The 17,017-nt window shown below is 30.3% G+C and overlaps 1 protein-coding gene across 4 annotated transcripts; it reads left to right on the top strand.

Annotated features, from left to right (window-relative positions):
* Positions 1-712: 712 nt before the first annotated feature.
* LOC146934791 (mitogen-activated protein kinase 9-like) lies at positions 713-5,387 on the top strand. 4 transcript variants are annotated; one of them, XM_085706736.1, is made up of 11 exons: positions 713-935; positions 1,023-1,433; positions 1,513-1,640; positions 1,792-1,851; positions 1,970-2,119; positions 2,313-2,468; positions 2,565-2,702; positions 2,792-2,865; positions 3,461-3,562; positions 3,835-4,064; positions 4,231-4,826. In XM_085706736.1, the coding sequence occupies exons 2-11, from the start codon at positions 1,061-1,063 to the stop codon at positions 4,260-4,262; spliced, it is 1,443 nt and encodes a 480-aa protein (XP_085562862.1). In that variant the 5' UTR covers positions 713-935; positions 1,023-1,060; the 3' UTR covers positions 4,263-4,826. The 4 variants fall into 4 exon arrangements, with proteins under 4 accessions (XP_085562862.1, XP_085562865.1, XP_085562864.1 ...); XM_085706739.1 differs by lacking the exon at positions 4,231-4,826 and adding an exon at positions 5,194-5,387 and having other exon boundaries at positions 726-935; XM_085706738.1 differs by lacking the exon at positions 4,231-4,826 and adding an exon at positions 5,191-5,387 and having other exon boundaries at positions 726-935.
* The last annotated feature ends 11,630 nt before the right edge of the window (positions 5,388-17,017 follow it).

Below are 17,017 nucleotides of genomic sequence, written 5' to 3'. Positions count from 1 at the left end.
TTCTACATTTCCTGAGGGGCATTAAAAAGTCAAGTTTGAGGCATTAACAAGTCATAAGTCATACATTTGAATTGAAAAATGCATCTTCTTCCAATTGTTGGGTTTGTTGTGTGAATAAACTCCAATTTCTGGGTTTGATTTGAATTTGGTCTCTTTCATTTCATTTGAACTGTTGTTTGTGGAGATTTTCAATATTCTGATTCTCTTGATTCTTTTATGTTCAAATTTTTGTGTAGGTGAACTTTTCTAGATTGAAATGTTTTTAATGGGTTTGAAGAAGATGAATGATTTAAGAAGATGAAGGAATGGGTTTGAGAGACGGACTTCTTTGATGTGTCTGAATGAAATGTAAGGATGTAAATGAATGGGTAAAAGAGGGGTAAAATTGAAAAAACAGAAAAAAATTGAAAGTGAAAAAGTTAAAAATTAAATTTGTGCGTTTCCCATCAAAATGGTCCTTGAACACATGGCTGACTTGATACCACGTGTACAACACAACACAACACAGTAACAGAGCATTTGGACGGAGGGACCATTTTGATGGATGTTTGTTAAATTCAGGGACAAAATGGCCATTTAGATAAATTGGAGGACGGTTTTGTCCAATTCGTGCAAATTTAAGGATGAATTTGACTATTCGCTCGAGGTGGTAGTTAACCGGAGTCCAAGGCCCAAACAGCAGACTAAAAATAAAGGAAGGAAAGAATAGAGTGATATTCCCGCGAGAGAGAGAGAGAGAGAGAGAGAGAGAGAGAGAGTTGAGTTGGATGAACGATGACAAAAGGTATTCGTCGCTTCTTACAACGACGTACTTCTTCTACCGACGATCACCTTGCTGTTTCTGTCTCTGCTTCTGCTTCTGATACCTCTGTCTTGAACCCCTCCATTCCAACACTAATATCTTATTTCCTTCTTCCATGAATCCCAACAAAAAGGTTTTTATTGTTTATCTTATGTTTATTAAATTGAATCTATAGAGAGAATATAATATTTCAAGAATGTACTATGTTTGTTTGAAACAGAAACAGGCTACACCGGAAACAGAGTTTTTTTACTGAGTATGGACAGGCAACTTGATACAAGTTCAAAAAAATCATTGGAAAAGGAAGTTATGGTGTTGTCTGCTCTGCAATCGACACTCTTACTAATCAAAAAGTTGCTATCAAGAAAATTAACAATGTTTTTGAGCATACAATTATGGATCCTAAGAGAAATCAAACTCCTGCGCTTGCTCCAACATCATCCTGATATCATACAAATCAGGCATATTATGCTTCCTCCTTCTCCTCGTGAGTTCAAAGATATTTATGTTGTCTTTGAGTTGATGGATTCTGATTTACATCAAGTCATCAAGGCAAATAGTGACCTTACTCCTGATCATCACAAGTTTTTCTTATACCAACTTCTTCGGGGCCTAAAATATATAAATTCAGGTATCCATCATTAATTATAATCACTTCACTTCCTTTATTATTTTAGATAGTAAACTCATGTATCTATTTCATTTTGCAGCTAACGTGTTTCATCGCGATTTGAAACCAAGAAACATTCTTGCAAATGCTGATTGCAAATTGAAGATATGCGATTTTGGACTGGCTCGACCATCATTTAGCGACACTGCATCTACTATATACTGGACTGTAATTACTCTAATAGTAATACACAACCATGTTGATCTGTTTCATTAATCAATTATGTTTTGCCTTTTAAGATTTTCAGATGGAATGTACAAATTATAATCTAATTACCTCTATCAACGTATGCTGACTTAATTTACCTACTTTTACAAAGGACTATATTGCAACTAGGTGGTACCGTGCACCTGAACTATGTGGTTCTTTTTTCACAAAAGTAAGGTTTTTTTTTTTACATCATATTTTCTTGGGTTATGTATGTGTGTGATACAAGAAAGTGACTACACTTGTTGTATTGAAATATGCATGTAATTTATAATCCTTGTCTTATGCAGTATACCCCTGGAATTGATATTTGGAGCATTGGATGCATATTTGCAGAAATGCTTACTGGGAGGCCATTGTTTCCTGGGACAAATACGAAGAACCAATTGGATATCATGACTGATTTGCTTGGTACTCCTCCTCCTGAGTCCATGGTCAATGTAAGTTTATCAAAATCTATTCCGCAGTTTTATGAAATCAATAGGCATGCCTAATGCTATAGTTAGAATAATGCTAAATTTCTACTACTTCTAAAAAAATATTCCAATATTATGTTTTCAAGATACAACTTACGGTTTATTGTAATAAACCAAATGAAGCTTGATTTTACTACCCCCTCCCTTGATTTTACAGATTCCAAACGAGAAAGCTAGAAATTTTCTTAGTAAAATGCGAAAAAAGCAACCCGTTCCATTCTCCAAGAAATTTCCAAATATAGATCCTTTGGCTCTTCGTATACTGGAGCGCTTGCTTGCATTTGATCCTAAAAAACGTCCGTCAGCCGAAGAGGTTGGTCTCTATAACCTGTATATGATTAACTAGAAAAGGAGAATTTTCATTGATAAATAACAAAGATGATTTTTTTTGTTATGCTTGTGATATCAGGCATTGTCTGATCCTTATTTCCATGATTTATCAAACATTGACCTTGAACCATCCACTCAGCCCATTTCAAAATTTGAGTTTGAATTCGAGAGTAGGAAATTGTCTAAAGATGACGTGAGGGAGTTGATTTATCGAGAGGTATGGCCATGCATTTCGCTCATTCCTCCTACTTCAAATCATATCTTCTCCTTTGCGTTGTAATAGTTAATATTACGTTTAAAATTCAGATTTTGGAGTATCATCCCCAGATGCTTGATGAATATCTTTGTGGTGGAGATCAAACCAGGTTCATGTATCCAAGGTAAATGTGCTAGTATACTTGGCGATCTTTTGAAGGCCTGATACATACATATATTAAAGCAGACGTGCATCAACAATCGGTCTGTATTGTCATAGGGCATTACCTTTCATTGTTCATTATTGAAATGCGATCTAAGATATTAAATCAACTTTTACTGTATGAGTTTAATATATTTTTTTTGAGGCAGTATGAGTTTAATATTGTTGCCTTGACATTCTGTTGATCTTATATATTGGTTGATTTGCAAATACACAGAATTAACAATGGCTTAAATGATTTTTTAGTCCCTGTAAAATCACGACCTTTCAAGTTTAGTCCCTATTTTGCTTTTATAGAGACTTACAAGCACTATTTTATTTTATAAAATTTATGTAGGGACTAAATTTGTAAGCTTGTGATTTTATCACGACAATTCTTTTGTTCATGCTTAACCTTGTAATAGGTATAACTTTGCCTCATATCAAATTACTGATGGTTAATTTTCTGTGTTTTGCATGTCATTTAGGAATTAATTATAATATGGAAAGTGGGTTCTTTTGAAATTCAAAATTTACATGTATTGATTATTAGCTGGTAATTCTATGCTGTTGCACAGCGGGGTTGATCGATTCAACCGACAGTTTGCACACCTTGAGGAACATTATGGCAAAGGCGGACGAAGGTCACCATTGCAGAGACAACATGCCTCCTTACCTAGGTAAATGTTTGGCAATATTTGATTCTGAGCAGTTTCTACCCTTAGCAGTAGAATTTTCTTGTTCCAAACTAGGCGAGCCTGTTTAAATACTGGATTGCTGTCTTACATTTTGAAGAACAGACTTCTCGTCTTCTTTTTTAGGATTTATGTGTTTAATATGTTATAATTACTCTCATGGGTTCACATATGAGGTTGGCAACATGTCTGTGAAACATTTTCTCTGCTATTGTGAGAGTCATATGCATTGAGTATTGTAATTTCACTTTATGCAGAGAGCGAGTTCATATTTCCAAGAATGAAAGTAGTGAAAATAACGATATTGAAATGCCGACTGGATCAAATCTTCAGTGCCCTCCAGGGTATAATGTGACAGATGCTAAAAAGTCAGGCGCTCAAAATGGACTCTCGAAGCCAAACTACATTCCACGCAGCTTATTGAAGAGTGCCAGCATTAGTGCTTCAAAGTGTATAGAAGTGAAAAGAAGTAAAGATCCAGTGTCAAGTGAGTAGTTCTTATCTGAAGTTATGGAATATTAAGTATATCCGAAAGTTAGTATGCATGTACACACACACACAGACACGCACACATACACACTTACAATTTATTGTTGCATGTTTAACCTTTGGAATAAAAATCTAACTAAACTAAGATAATTACAATTATGCAGCAAATAGAAGAAAATATGCAGCAAACTTTTAAAGCTAATATGCAACGACCTGAAGATGAAAAACATCATGTTGAAATGGACTTTGGATAGAAAAGATAATTTTGTTGTTGACATTGGCCGCGAACCTGTGAAGTTACAGAGCCGCCTGTTCAAATATAAGGGTCCAAGTAGCATTGAAATATCTTAGGCATACCAGAATTGAACTTTTTTTTTCAAGAAAAAAGAAATTGAGGCAGGTACTTAACAAATAAGTATCAGTATCAAACATATGCAAGTATTAGTGCTTCATAGGTTCTCTCAAATAAGATCTTATTTTTATTTTTTTCACATTTGCTACTATTATGAAGAGTGACAAATGTATCTTATTTCATATAGAGTCAATGAATACAAGAGTTTATATAGACTGCTGCTGTACAAAGAGTGAGTGTAGGATAGCAAACAGCAGATCAAAGCTAAACTAAACTAAGTTAAACTTATTGGAAATAACTTGTACTCTAAGCTAACTCAGTCAACTGTATTGTTGACTTCGTTATTCTTATCATGTAATAGCTACTATCTAAAATTTGTTTATATAACAACAACCGAGTTATGATCTCTCTATTTCTTCCAATTTGAAGAGATAAAGACACAAAGAAGTTTGAAAAACTATATAAAATAATAAATGTTGGTGAGATTTATTATCTATTTTTTGTGTTCTCTCTTTAAACGGCATCCTCCATTTATTTTGAGAAGTGGAGAGGATACTCACTTGCAACAACGTAACCTTACAAATTAGAACTTTATATCTTGTCCTATTTTTTTCTTTCTTTGCATTGGTTTAAAATAAGAAAGATGCATTTTATAATTGTTTTGATATGTCTGTTTTTATTTATTTGTGTAACACAATAAATAAAAATTAAATTCCTACTCAATGAAATGCATTTTGTCTAGTTTGTGTTGACTGTATTCTTGTTATAATAGCAGGAGCCAATTATAGAGGTCAATGACGACACCTCAGCTAGATTGACAGATAACATTGCTGCTCTGCATTTTATTGTAATCTTGATTGAAGCATTGCATAGAAATTTTTCCACTTGTTTGTGTTAGAAGCTAACTTAAAATTCCTTGTCACGAACTGTCATTTTGTATTAGGAGGTATTTTTGAGCGTACCGAAACGCAATGTATACTACTGATATATTATTATGAAACAGTCACGGCATTTCCTTGTCAATCTAAATACACAAAATATATTTTATTTAGTTACTTGCTAAGAATGTACATTTTGGTATTGGCAAAAGCACTACAACAAAGCATGGCTACTGAGCCAAGCTGGGACGAGTTTAGGTATCTATGTACCTCTCTCCAATTCTAACGAGGTAAAACATAAAACTCCAGCCCTATATATGCTACATTGGGATTGGGTATTTTTTTTTTTTTGTCAAGGAGCCTAGTGACTAGAATTCACCTTATAAGTGATTCGAACCCCGGCCCCTGTATATAATAATGCATTGTTCTATCAACTGAGCTATGCTCACGAGACATGATTGAGTATTCTTTTTTGTAAAAGAAATAGAAGAAAAGAGATTAATAAATTTGGATTTTGATCCCCTGTTTTTAACAGCACTATTGGCGATGGATCTTTCAACAATTTCTGGATAAATAATAATATTGGACATATTTTTCTTGATTGCGTTACGTTTCCGAATTGGATTGGTTGTTCAACAAGTTTGCTCAATAATTGTGTTCCGTAGATGACGGTGATATAAGTAGTATCTTAACTGTATTCTTTCCGGCCAAACAAAAAATATTCTAAACTAGACACATCTGTTGACCATGTTACTTTGAAATTTTAAAAATAAATGTTTTTTTAAGATCAAAATCATTGAAAATAATAAATATTTTAAATGTCAATTACTTTTTAACTTTTTTATATTTAAAAATAATAAGATAGTAGTTTTTGCAAATATCTGCATAATTTTATTATGGAAATCTGTTATTTGATTCAAGAAATAAATAGAAAATTACCATGATTTGATTGAATGTGTAAAAAAAATTAATCTCCTAAAAAAATATTGTATTGAAATATTCTTATTTATTAATTTTGTTACGTCTGAAGCAACTTAACCTAATTTTTTTCCGCTCATTTGCTTTATTAGGTTTGCAATTATTTAACCTAACAAATTCCATCTAAAAAAATGCATTGCACACCAATTTCATTCCTATCCGCTTGCCTTATTATTTATTGGTCTCTATTATAGTCGAGAAAACCCGTGCGACGCACGGGTCAAAAGTCTAGTAATGTAATTAATTCATTGGTAGTATAATTTTTTTTGTTTGCAAAGTTTTCTGAGATCAAAACTCATGGCCACTTGTTTGGATCAATCCATTTTCGGTAAAATTTGTTATTTCTAATACAAAGTTTTTTTTTTTTTATAATTTTTTTACTAGTGTACTTAAAACACATGACAATTTTGAAGCTTTAGTGTAATCATTGTCTATGAGCAAGTAAGGAATCATTGAAAAAGAATGGCATAATTTTTTTTGGCAAATGTTAACTTACTAGTATGCACACCCGTGCCAAGCACGGGTTAGAATTTCGTCGTAATTAAAACATTGGATGAAGATGTATTATTCTCATTTATGTGGTTGCTCTATGTCTAATGAGTAGATCAGCACCAGTGTTAGCTTTTTCCATAAGGTCCAACGATGATTTTATAACTCGGTTCGATTTTGCGAATGAAGCATGGGTGAATCCCAGTGACAGATGTCAGCTGCGGAGAGTCTTATACTTAAGTGAGATATGCTGATGTGTCGAGTGTGAGCTAAAGTTTCACATTAGATGTGAGAGTAGATGTTGAGTAACATATAAGTGATATGATCCATATATATAATTTCTTAAGGTTTAGGTTAAGATGTGGTGTCAAACTCACTTGTGTGGATTCTCTTTGTATGTTGAGATGATCAAACTCAATGTAGGATTATGCGAAAATCACAATATTGTTATCAACCGTTTTCTTAGTTTTTGGATGTCATTTGTTTATTTTTATCTTAAAGTTTAGTTTTTATATGACATTCTCTTCTATATGTTTTTTTTTTCATTCAACGTCTATTATTTCAATTTATTCACTTTTGGACTTTTGTGGCAGGTGAAAAATGGTAAATTGTCGATGTGATATGCTGAGTTGACAAAAATATATGCTTATTAGACAATTTAAAATCATGTAACGTTTTCCTTAAAAAAAATCATGTGACGTTTGTTTAATTGAATATAATTTTTTGGTAAAATTATTACCCAAAAATCTCGGACTCCTTCGACCAACCCATAAAATAACCAGCAACTCACACTATTCTCTATACCCTCACGAAAAAAATGCACAATACTTATTTTCTTTAGCCTATCTTCCCTTGTGTTTCAATTCCTTTTTTGATTTTTTTTTTTTTTGCTTTTAATTTTCTATATTTCTTCTCATGGAAGAAAGAAACATAAACCCCTCTCCATGAAACCACCGCCAACCAAAATTTTTGAACATTTTGTGATTTCAATTGACCATATTTAAATACGTGATGTAATTACGGAGGTGGATAGTTGAATGATAATTTATCAAGTGTGTATTAAAGTTCTGTATTGGATGGAATAATAGATTTTGAACATAATATAAGTGAGATGACTCAAAATGCCTAAAGGTTTTGGACGAAGATATGATATCAATCTCACTCGTGAGGTTTCTCTTAATCTAAGACGGTGATAAAACTCTATGTAGAATCCCCTAGAAGTCCCAAAATCATGATGAACTGTTTTGTTAGTTTTTATGTGTCATTTGTTTAACTTTTTTATCTTAAATTTTAGTTATTGAATTTCATTCACATTCATGTTTTTTTATTCAACGTTCCTTATTTCAAATTCTTTGACTTTGATCTTTTGTGAATTCTGATAATGAAAAATGATAAATGTATTATTTTGAGTTTACAAAAATATATACTTATTAGAAATTTTAAAATGATGTGACTTTTTTTAATTGATTCTATTTTTTTGTAAAGTAATTACCCCAAAGCACACACCCCTCACTTGTTTTCCTTACCATCTATCTCATGTAAAAAATTCCTTTTTCATGTTAGGTCTCAGTTTGTCCTTATAATTTGGATATGTCACCATATTACACATGCAAAAAGTCTCACATTTAAGAGATGTTAATGTGTCATATGTGAGTTAAAGTTTCACATTGAATTCAATGGTAGATGGTGAGGAAAATATAAGTGAGATAACTTATGTACATAATGTCTTAAGATTTTAGATGAAGATGTGGTGTGAATCTTACTTTTGTGGTTGATCTTAGCAAAAACTGATTATATATATATATATATATATATATATATATATATATATATGAGATAGGATCCGTTGACACCAGGTGTCAACGAATTCGTTGACACCAAATCTTAACCATCCACCTATTTTTAATCAAAGGCTCATAATTCCTCATTTAAGACCTCATGAAATATCTAATTCTTGATGTACATGTGAATATGGCTCTTTATTTCTTTTATGGTAAGTCAATCAAGCTCTTTAATTATAATATTCAGTGCTGAAAAATATTGATTTCAAACAAAAACAAATCATCATGAGAATTGAGTTTTTTTTTCTCAATTTCTAAATATTGAATTTCAATGGAATAATTGTCTCAGTGGTTGAATACACGTTGGGGAATTTTAATCACAAATATATGTGTTGATACAAATGGATTATAAAGATGAAACAGAGGCAGGCACATGTGGGCTAGAATAAATCGCAAAAGACAAGAGTAAATGATTAGAAATTAGTGAAGCAAAATCGGCATATCTTTGATTGATTTAAGAATTTATGCTTGCACAACATCATGATTTCTAGAAAATTGGAAACGATCGAATCAATAGAGGTAAAATTTATGAGTTTTGTTAAAATTGAACCCTTTAACCTAAAATGAATTGCTTCTCTGTAGAGAAAAATCCAGAATTGTTTTTGTTGGATATTAATAGAGGTGATTTTGTTTCTATAATAGAGATAATCTTTGTTAGAGTGTGATTGAGAAAAAGGATACACAATAAATAAAAATATGGCATTATAATTGACCTTTGATTAAATAAAATAAACGGTTAAGATTTGGTGTCAACGAATCCGTTGACACCTGGTGTCAACGGATCCTGACTCTATATATATATATATATATATATATATATATATATATATATATATATATATGTATATATATATATATATATATATAGGCTCCCTTAGAAGACACAATATTATGATGAACTATTTATTTAGTTTTGGATATCATTTATTAAATTTTTTCATCTTAAAATTTATAGTTTAGGGATGTCATTTGCTTTGATGTTGTTTTTTTATTCAATATCTATTATTTCAAATCATTTTACTTTTAGTCTTTGGTGGGATCTAAGAATTGAAAAATGTAGAAGTGTTATGCTGAGTTGAAAAAAATACATGCTCATTAGATATTTTAAGTCGATATGTGGTGTCAATCTCCATTGTGTGATTGTTCTTTGCATAATATGAGGATCAAACACAATATAGGCTCCATGTGTCGTCCCAACATTAAGATGAACTATTTTGCTGGTGTTTAGATGTCATTTGTTTATTTATTTTTTTTTAACTTAAATATAGTTTTTGGATGTCATTCGCTCTCATGCCGTTTTTTTATTCAACCTTTATCATTTAAAATTACTTTACATTTGGTCTTTAGTGGGATGTTACAATGGAAAAATGCAGATGTGTTATGTTAGTTGATAAAACACATGCTTATTAGACATTTGAAAATGACGTGACGCTTTGTTAATTAAGTCTAATTTTTTGGTAAAATAATTACCCAAAAATCTTCAACCCCTTCCACAAACCCATATAATTACGGGCAACTCAGTTTTTTCCCAATAATTTTTCGGATAAAGCATGCTACATATATTTTTTTCCTAATCATTTTTATCATGTTCAAATTCTTTTTTGTATTCTATTTTTTCTTTTTAATTTCCTTTCTCTACTATCATGAAATAAATATACATAAACTTGCCTCCATGAAATCACTATCAAACTACCTTTTTGAACATGATGTGCCTCCAATTGACCTTATTTGACTATGTCACATATTTAAGGATGTGGATAGTCACACACTTGATTAACATATGTTAATGTATCAAGTGTGAGTTGACAGTCTACATTGGATAAAATAGTAGATTTTGAACAACATATAAGTGAGATGACACATATACTTAATGACTTAAGATTTTTTGTGAAGATGTGGTGTGCCAATCTCACTTATATGGTTGCTTTTGACCTAATATGATGATCTAACTCAATGTAGGCTCATCTGAAAGTCCGAACATTATCCCAAGATTATGATAAACTGCTTTGTTAGGTATTGGATGACATTTGTTAATTTTTTATCTTAAATTTTAGTTATTGGTTGTTATTCACTTTCATGCTATATCTTTTATTCAACCTCTATTATTTCAAATTCATTCACTTTTGATCTTTGGTTGGATTTGACAATGGAAAATTGCATGTGTTTTGCTAATTTGACAAAATAAAGGGTTGTTATATTTATTATTAAAATAATGTGACATTTTTTTATTTAGTTTAATTTTTTGGTAAAATATATAGTAAAAAATTTCGAACTCCTTCAACAAACCCGTAAATCACCATAAATTCACTCTATTCTATATACTCCCACAGACAAAGCACAAACATTTCTTTTTTTCCCTTATCATCTCTCTCATGTTTGAATTGCTTTTTTGTCTTCTTTCTTTTTCTAATTTACTTTCTCTCTTCTCATGAATGAAAAGAATAAAAACATTCATCCATTAAATCACCACCAACCCACTTTTATAGCATGTCATGTTTTCTCTAATCTTATTTGGTTATGTTACCAGATTACAAATGTACAAAGTCTCACACGTAAATGAGATATGTTAATATGTCATATATGAGTTAAAACTTCATATTGGATGCAAGAGTATGTGGTGAGAAACATATAAATGAGATGACTTATATACCTAGGGCGTTAAAGATTAGGACGGTGATGTGGTGTCAATTTCATCTTTATGGTTACTCTTAGTCTAATGTGATTATCCAGAAGACTTTTGGTATTTGCTGAAAATTAACCATGGAAAAATATTGATGTGTTACTTGAACTGATAAATTACATATTTATTTAACATTTTAAATGATGTGATATTTTTTTAATTAAGTAAAAAAGAAATGGTAAAAAGAAACGTCATATTAAACATTCCCTTAATTATGGGGTGTGATCGTAAAAAGAAGTGATATACTTATTCAGTAATTTAAATTGAAAATAAATCATATTTACATCAAATTGAAGAAAATATCTATATTTACGATGATGTGTATTTTTTTTATTTTTTTATGAACGATGATGAATATATACTTGTTAGTAAGCATTCCGTTAAAATTCACCAAAAGAAAAATATGCTTGTTGGTGGACATATTCAAAACTACCAAATACATTTGAAAAAAATAAAAGAATATATTTTGCATTGCGGACGTTTTTCTCACAAAATAAACTTGTTATTTTTAATTTATTTATTTTTTATAAGTGAAAGTTTAGTAAGTCAGACTCCAAGGACTCATCTGAATTAGGATAGATTTTGAGATTTATTGAGCTCTAATCGAGATACTTACGTACCACCCATCAAGAAGTTTTCATGTTAACGGTAAAAGCTAAACTCACGACAATTGAACCAAATCTTCATTGAGCAAGAATATATGTTTTTGATACTAAATGGGAGAAATCCATAAATTGAAAGTTGAATTAGGAAAACATGTTAGTACCACTTGAAAGACATTTATTAAACAAATTAGTAAACGCCCACAATTAACATATATGGGCATAACTTGACCCAAAAAAACAAATATAGACATAATTGATTTTTTTTGTGTAAATGCTGATATAAAAACATTTAATTTAGAATTGTACCATAATCATCATGGACAATTTTAAATATTTATTTGAATATTTTGTTTTATAAAAATGAAATATCATAGCATTAAATGAGGTAGAAAATGAGAGACCGTCACGTGTACTTTATATGTAATGTAAGACAAATGTTTATTATAAAGAGAAAGATATGTAGTGTGATTGAGAATGTGCTTATATTGTTGATATATGTTGATTTAGTTGATAATAAATTGACTCCTAACCCCCATTAAAGCGTGAGTACAATTCTCAATACCAGCGTTAGGACATCCTCGATGGATAATACATATATACTTTTGTAATATCTTTTTGATCCTTGAGGTTTTCTCTTTGGACTCAACTCACCTAAATAAAGAGAGATATTGACCAAAAATTTTTTTCACCTAAATAAAACTATTAAAAACAACGAATATGTTTTTTTAGGGGAAAAGATAGTATGTTTAAATGAGTAAAAAAATGAACATACTCTTATGGTGCGCTTTTTTCTTGTCCTATTTTTTATTGTTATGAAAACATTAAAATATATTAATTTCCAACTTTTATTCTGATGATATAATTCAATGCAAGGTTTTTCCTAAATAATTGCTTTCCATTTGAAAAATATGCACAATTGATTTTATCAATGTCTATTATTGTCAAAAAAACTGTGAAGACCAAATGTTGATTGCAATTAAATTGAAGAAATCAAATAAGAAAAAGGGGACAATAACCTTTACCGGTTTTCATGGAAAATAATTTCATTCCTTTTGCATAATGAGGAATGCTAGCAACACACATTTTAATACACATTTTTTAACACACTCTTTTGATTGATTAAAACTCACTTGAGTTCCACCAAATTTATATGGGTCTCACATGATTTGGTGGAACCCGTACGAAATGCAACCAATAAGAAAAGTATGTTGAAAAGTGTGTGTTAAAATGTGTGTTGCTATCATTTCTCTTTTTATAATACTAACTTTTTAGAGGTTTTGAAAGCTCATTTCATTCATTTTTATAGATAGTATACGATTTTTTTCTTAAATGTGTAGGCCTTTCTTATTCTATACTACTTTTTTGGGTTCAAACATGCATATTCATTCGTTAGAAGTAACAAAAAAAAAAAAATTCGTTAGCAAAAAAAAACATGCATATTCATTCAATAATAATAAATGGTTTTAGCAAAGAGCATATACATTAATATACACAGTTTTGATATTTTTTTTTTTTGCATTTACTATTATTTTGTTGCATACATTGATATACCATAAAAAAACTTGTAATATTCGGAAAAAAGAAAGAAATGAATATTGTAGATAAATGCTAATTTTTTTTTTACATCTTGTTCCTTTTTAAAGTGTTTGAATCTGTTTGGCTTGGAAATTATCATTGACATATGTTAACGTTTGAATGACTTATAATATACTCCCACCATCCCTATATGTAAGCACCCTTTGCCTCTAATAACCTCTAATAAAAGGGTGGTTATATAGGGACGAAGGGAGTAAGTGATGACACATATAAAGTACAAATGTCTTTTTCAATTATTCATAACACCTTCATAATAATATCCTTCATTTATTTGGTCAAACAAATAGCTTCCATATTTATCTTGCATGATTGATGCATTTATGTGTATCATTAATCATTTAGTAACAAAAGACATTTATCTTGCATGATTGATACATTTATGTGTATCATTTAGAAACAAAAGGACGGTCACATTTATGCCTAAATTAATTTATATTTCTTTTAAGGGGATTAATTAGCCATAGTCTTGTTATTCATAAATTTGTTTAAAAATATAGTGGAAAAAAATCTAATATGTTTTTTGTCGTTGGGGTTAACCCTCTGGTCGTAGAGGAAAAGGACCCGAGTAATTCGAGCAAAGAGGAAATTAAAGTCTTAACAAAATTATTTCATAAAATAATCAAACTCAAGTTTTCTTAAATAATTCATCTTTTAGTAGAGCTTATTAACCACTTGAGTCCAATTAATTGTTTCAAATTTACAATTGTTTAAAACAATATTGGCGTTTTCTAAAAATGGTTGCTTTTTCGTACTTGTATAAATAACAAATGATCAAGTTTATCAAAGCCTCATTCTTTCAAAAAAAAAAGTTTATCAAAGCCTCCAAATAGATTGTACTACCTCTTTAAGATCGAAAATAATGTTGTGATGAAAAAACTAATCCGAACAAAATAAAAGTATTATACATATAAATGACATAATAAGAAACACCGAATTATCTAAACTGAAATATCTGAAGGTACACTATTCACTCCGCATAATTTCACTTTTGTGATAAACTAAAAATTTTGTTTGTAGTCATGTTTCGTTGTTCGATAAGATCCAAGATTTGTAGCGCAACACCAAAGTAGACCTTTCATTCCTTCAAATCCTTCTCAAATTTGCAGATCATATTTCTTCATACAACAACATGAATTTTGTTACCCTGAAAATGCAAATAGTTAATTAGAAGGAAAAAAAAAGGAACTCTAGATAAAAAAAAAATGAAGGAAAACTAAATACATAATTTTCACACCTACATGCTATAACAAAAAGCACATAAATACAACCACAATGAAAAACAATCATAAAAAGTATACTCAAAACCTAAATTATGGACACAAAATGTCTTTTATTTTATGAGAGGAAGATGGTAGATGAAGATGATGAAAAACAAATTGTCTATATATAGGAGAAAAAAAAAATCATGTCATGATCAATTTTGATTGGCTCATAAAAAATAAATGAGTCATGATCTATTTTGATTGGCTAATAAAAAAATTATGAGTCATGATCCATTCTAATTGGTTGATAAAAAACATTAAATGCAATGGACAATGTAAAAATGCCATGTGTACTTTTTATTTGATGTAAGGTAAATGTTTATAATAAAGATGCCCTTAAGGCACGAGTTAAGAGATTAAATATAGAAACATTTTATTGGAAATTGTGCATTCTATGTTTTAGAAATTTAAAATCTTATGTTTTCAAGACATAAATTATGTTTTACTTCCATTTTTAGCTTCTTAACTTGTGCCCTTAGGGTAACACAACCCATTTTTTTTTACATGATCTAACAACTTATGAGAGTTGACTCATTCTTCAAAAGAGCGTGTTCATTTTCGATGATCAGCGCGAGAATTTCATTGATAGATTATCTAAATGTCAATGATAACTTCAAAGTTTATTTTAGGATGATTAGATGAAATCCAACATACCTAAACTTTTTCCTATTTAAAAAGGGTTAATTATGTAAATTGTTCAATAAATATTTAGAATTTCGTTTTTAATCTATAATTTTTTTTTTGTAATTTTTAGTTCTTGTAAAATTTTCTATGAACAGTTTAAGTCTCAATAAAAAAATTTCATCAATATTCTTAATCTCTGTAAAAATTTCTATTAGTATTCTTGATCCCTAAAAACACTCGAAAAAAATAAAAATATAATTTTTTAAAAATTAAAAACGAAATTCAATGCATTGTATTTATAAAAACGAAAAAAATAGTTTGTCTAAGAGCATCCACAATGAAGATCCTCACATTTGAGGTCTTAAACGAGTCCTATATGGACACATCACTTTTTTATTATTTTTTAATAATAATACGTAATAGGTACTCAACCACTCAAATGGAGATCCACCGTCAAAAGGTCTAAATGGGTCCCACCAATAATTATTTATTAATTAAAGGCAACAAAAACAACTCAAATAATAATTATTTTATTGAAAAGTGGTGTGGGGTCCACTTAAGATTGAAGGTCTTAAGAGCATCCACAATGGTAGTTCCTTAACAAGGACTCCTTAAATGGACCCCACGTGACACATCACTTATTTATAATTTTTTAATAAAAGTACCTATTAAGGACTCAATGACTCCAATGACAATACACTAATAAGGACTCCAATGAAAAGTACTTTAATATGTCCCACTATCTTTACATCATTAAACGAAAATAATTTATCTATTACTCCTTTTTATAAGTGGGACAAAGTAGAACACATTTTATTACTCCTTTATGCAAGTGGGACCAAATAGTACACATTTTATTACTTTTTTAAACGTGGGACCCGTTAGTTACCCAGGAGAGAGAGGGTCCTTATATAGTTGTCCGTTCCTTAACGGGGACTCATTTTTTCTTCCTCCAATGGAGGGTCCTTAACAGGGAGCGGTCCTTGTTAAGTAAGGACCCCTCCATTGGAGACCTCCAAATTTTTCCCCACATTGGAGGTACCTATTAAATACCGGATTTTAAATAGTAAAGATCCTACCAACGTGGATACTTTAACACGTGAGTTTGAGCGTGCTACAGCAATGTTGAAGCTTGCAGTTGAAAGTGAAAAGAAAGACAGGATAAGATCTGTCTGTCCGCGTGTTTCTCCTTTTCTCACCACTCCACTCACTCCTCTAAAGAAAGAAAATACAATAAATAAATAAAGTGATTAATATTATTATTTTAGAAAAATGATATTTTTTCGACTACTTTTAGATAACATTTGTGACAATATTTTTTTTTATTTTCTCTTTTTATCATTTTGGTTTTTGTGTTGATATATATTTTTTTGTAAAATTATGATTATCCTAAAAATTGTTAATGAAATAGTTATTCAAATAACCATTCTTAATATTTTTAGGCGGTGGCCGGAATTCGAACCACAAACCTTATATATTTTATACATTATGTATAGCAACCGGGACAACAACTCTTATTTTAGCATAGCAAGCTGGCTCTAGCTTATGAATAGAATAGAGAAATACAAATAAAAAAAGGAAGATGGTGAAGGAAAGAAAGAAATGATTGAATTGCATTATATGTAATGTAATAGAGAGGAGAGTCG

Source organism: Medicago sativa, chromosome 4 (genome assembly GCF_051527215.1).
Source record: "Medicago sativa cultivar Bolivia chromosome 4, Bolivia_mono, whole genome shotgun sequence".
Taxonomy (NCBI): domain Eukaryota; kingdom Viridiplantae; phylum Streptophyta; class Magnoliopsida; order Fabales; family Fabaceae; genus Medicago; species Medicago sativa.
Note: the sequence above shows the minus strand (reverse complement) of the source record. Positions and strands in the feature narration are given on the sequence as shown.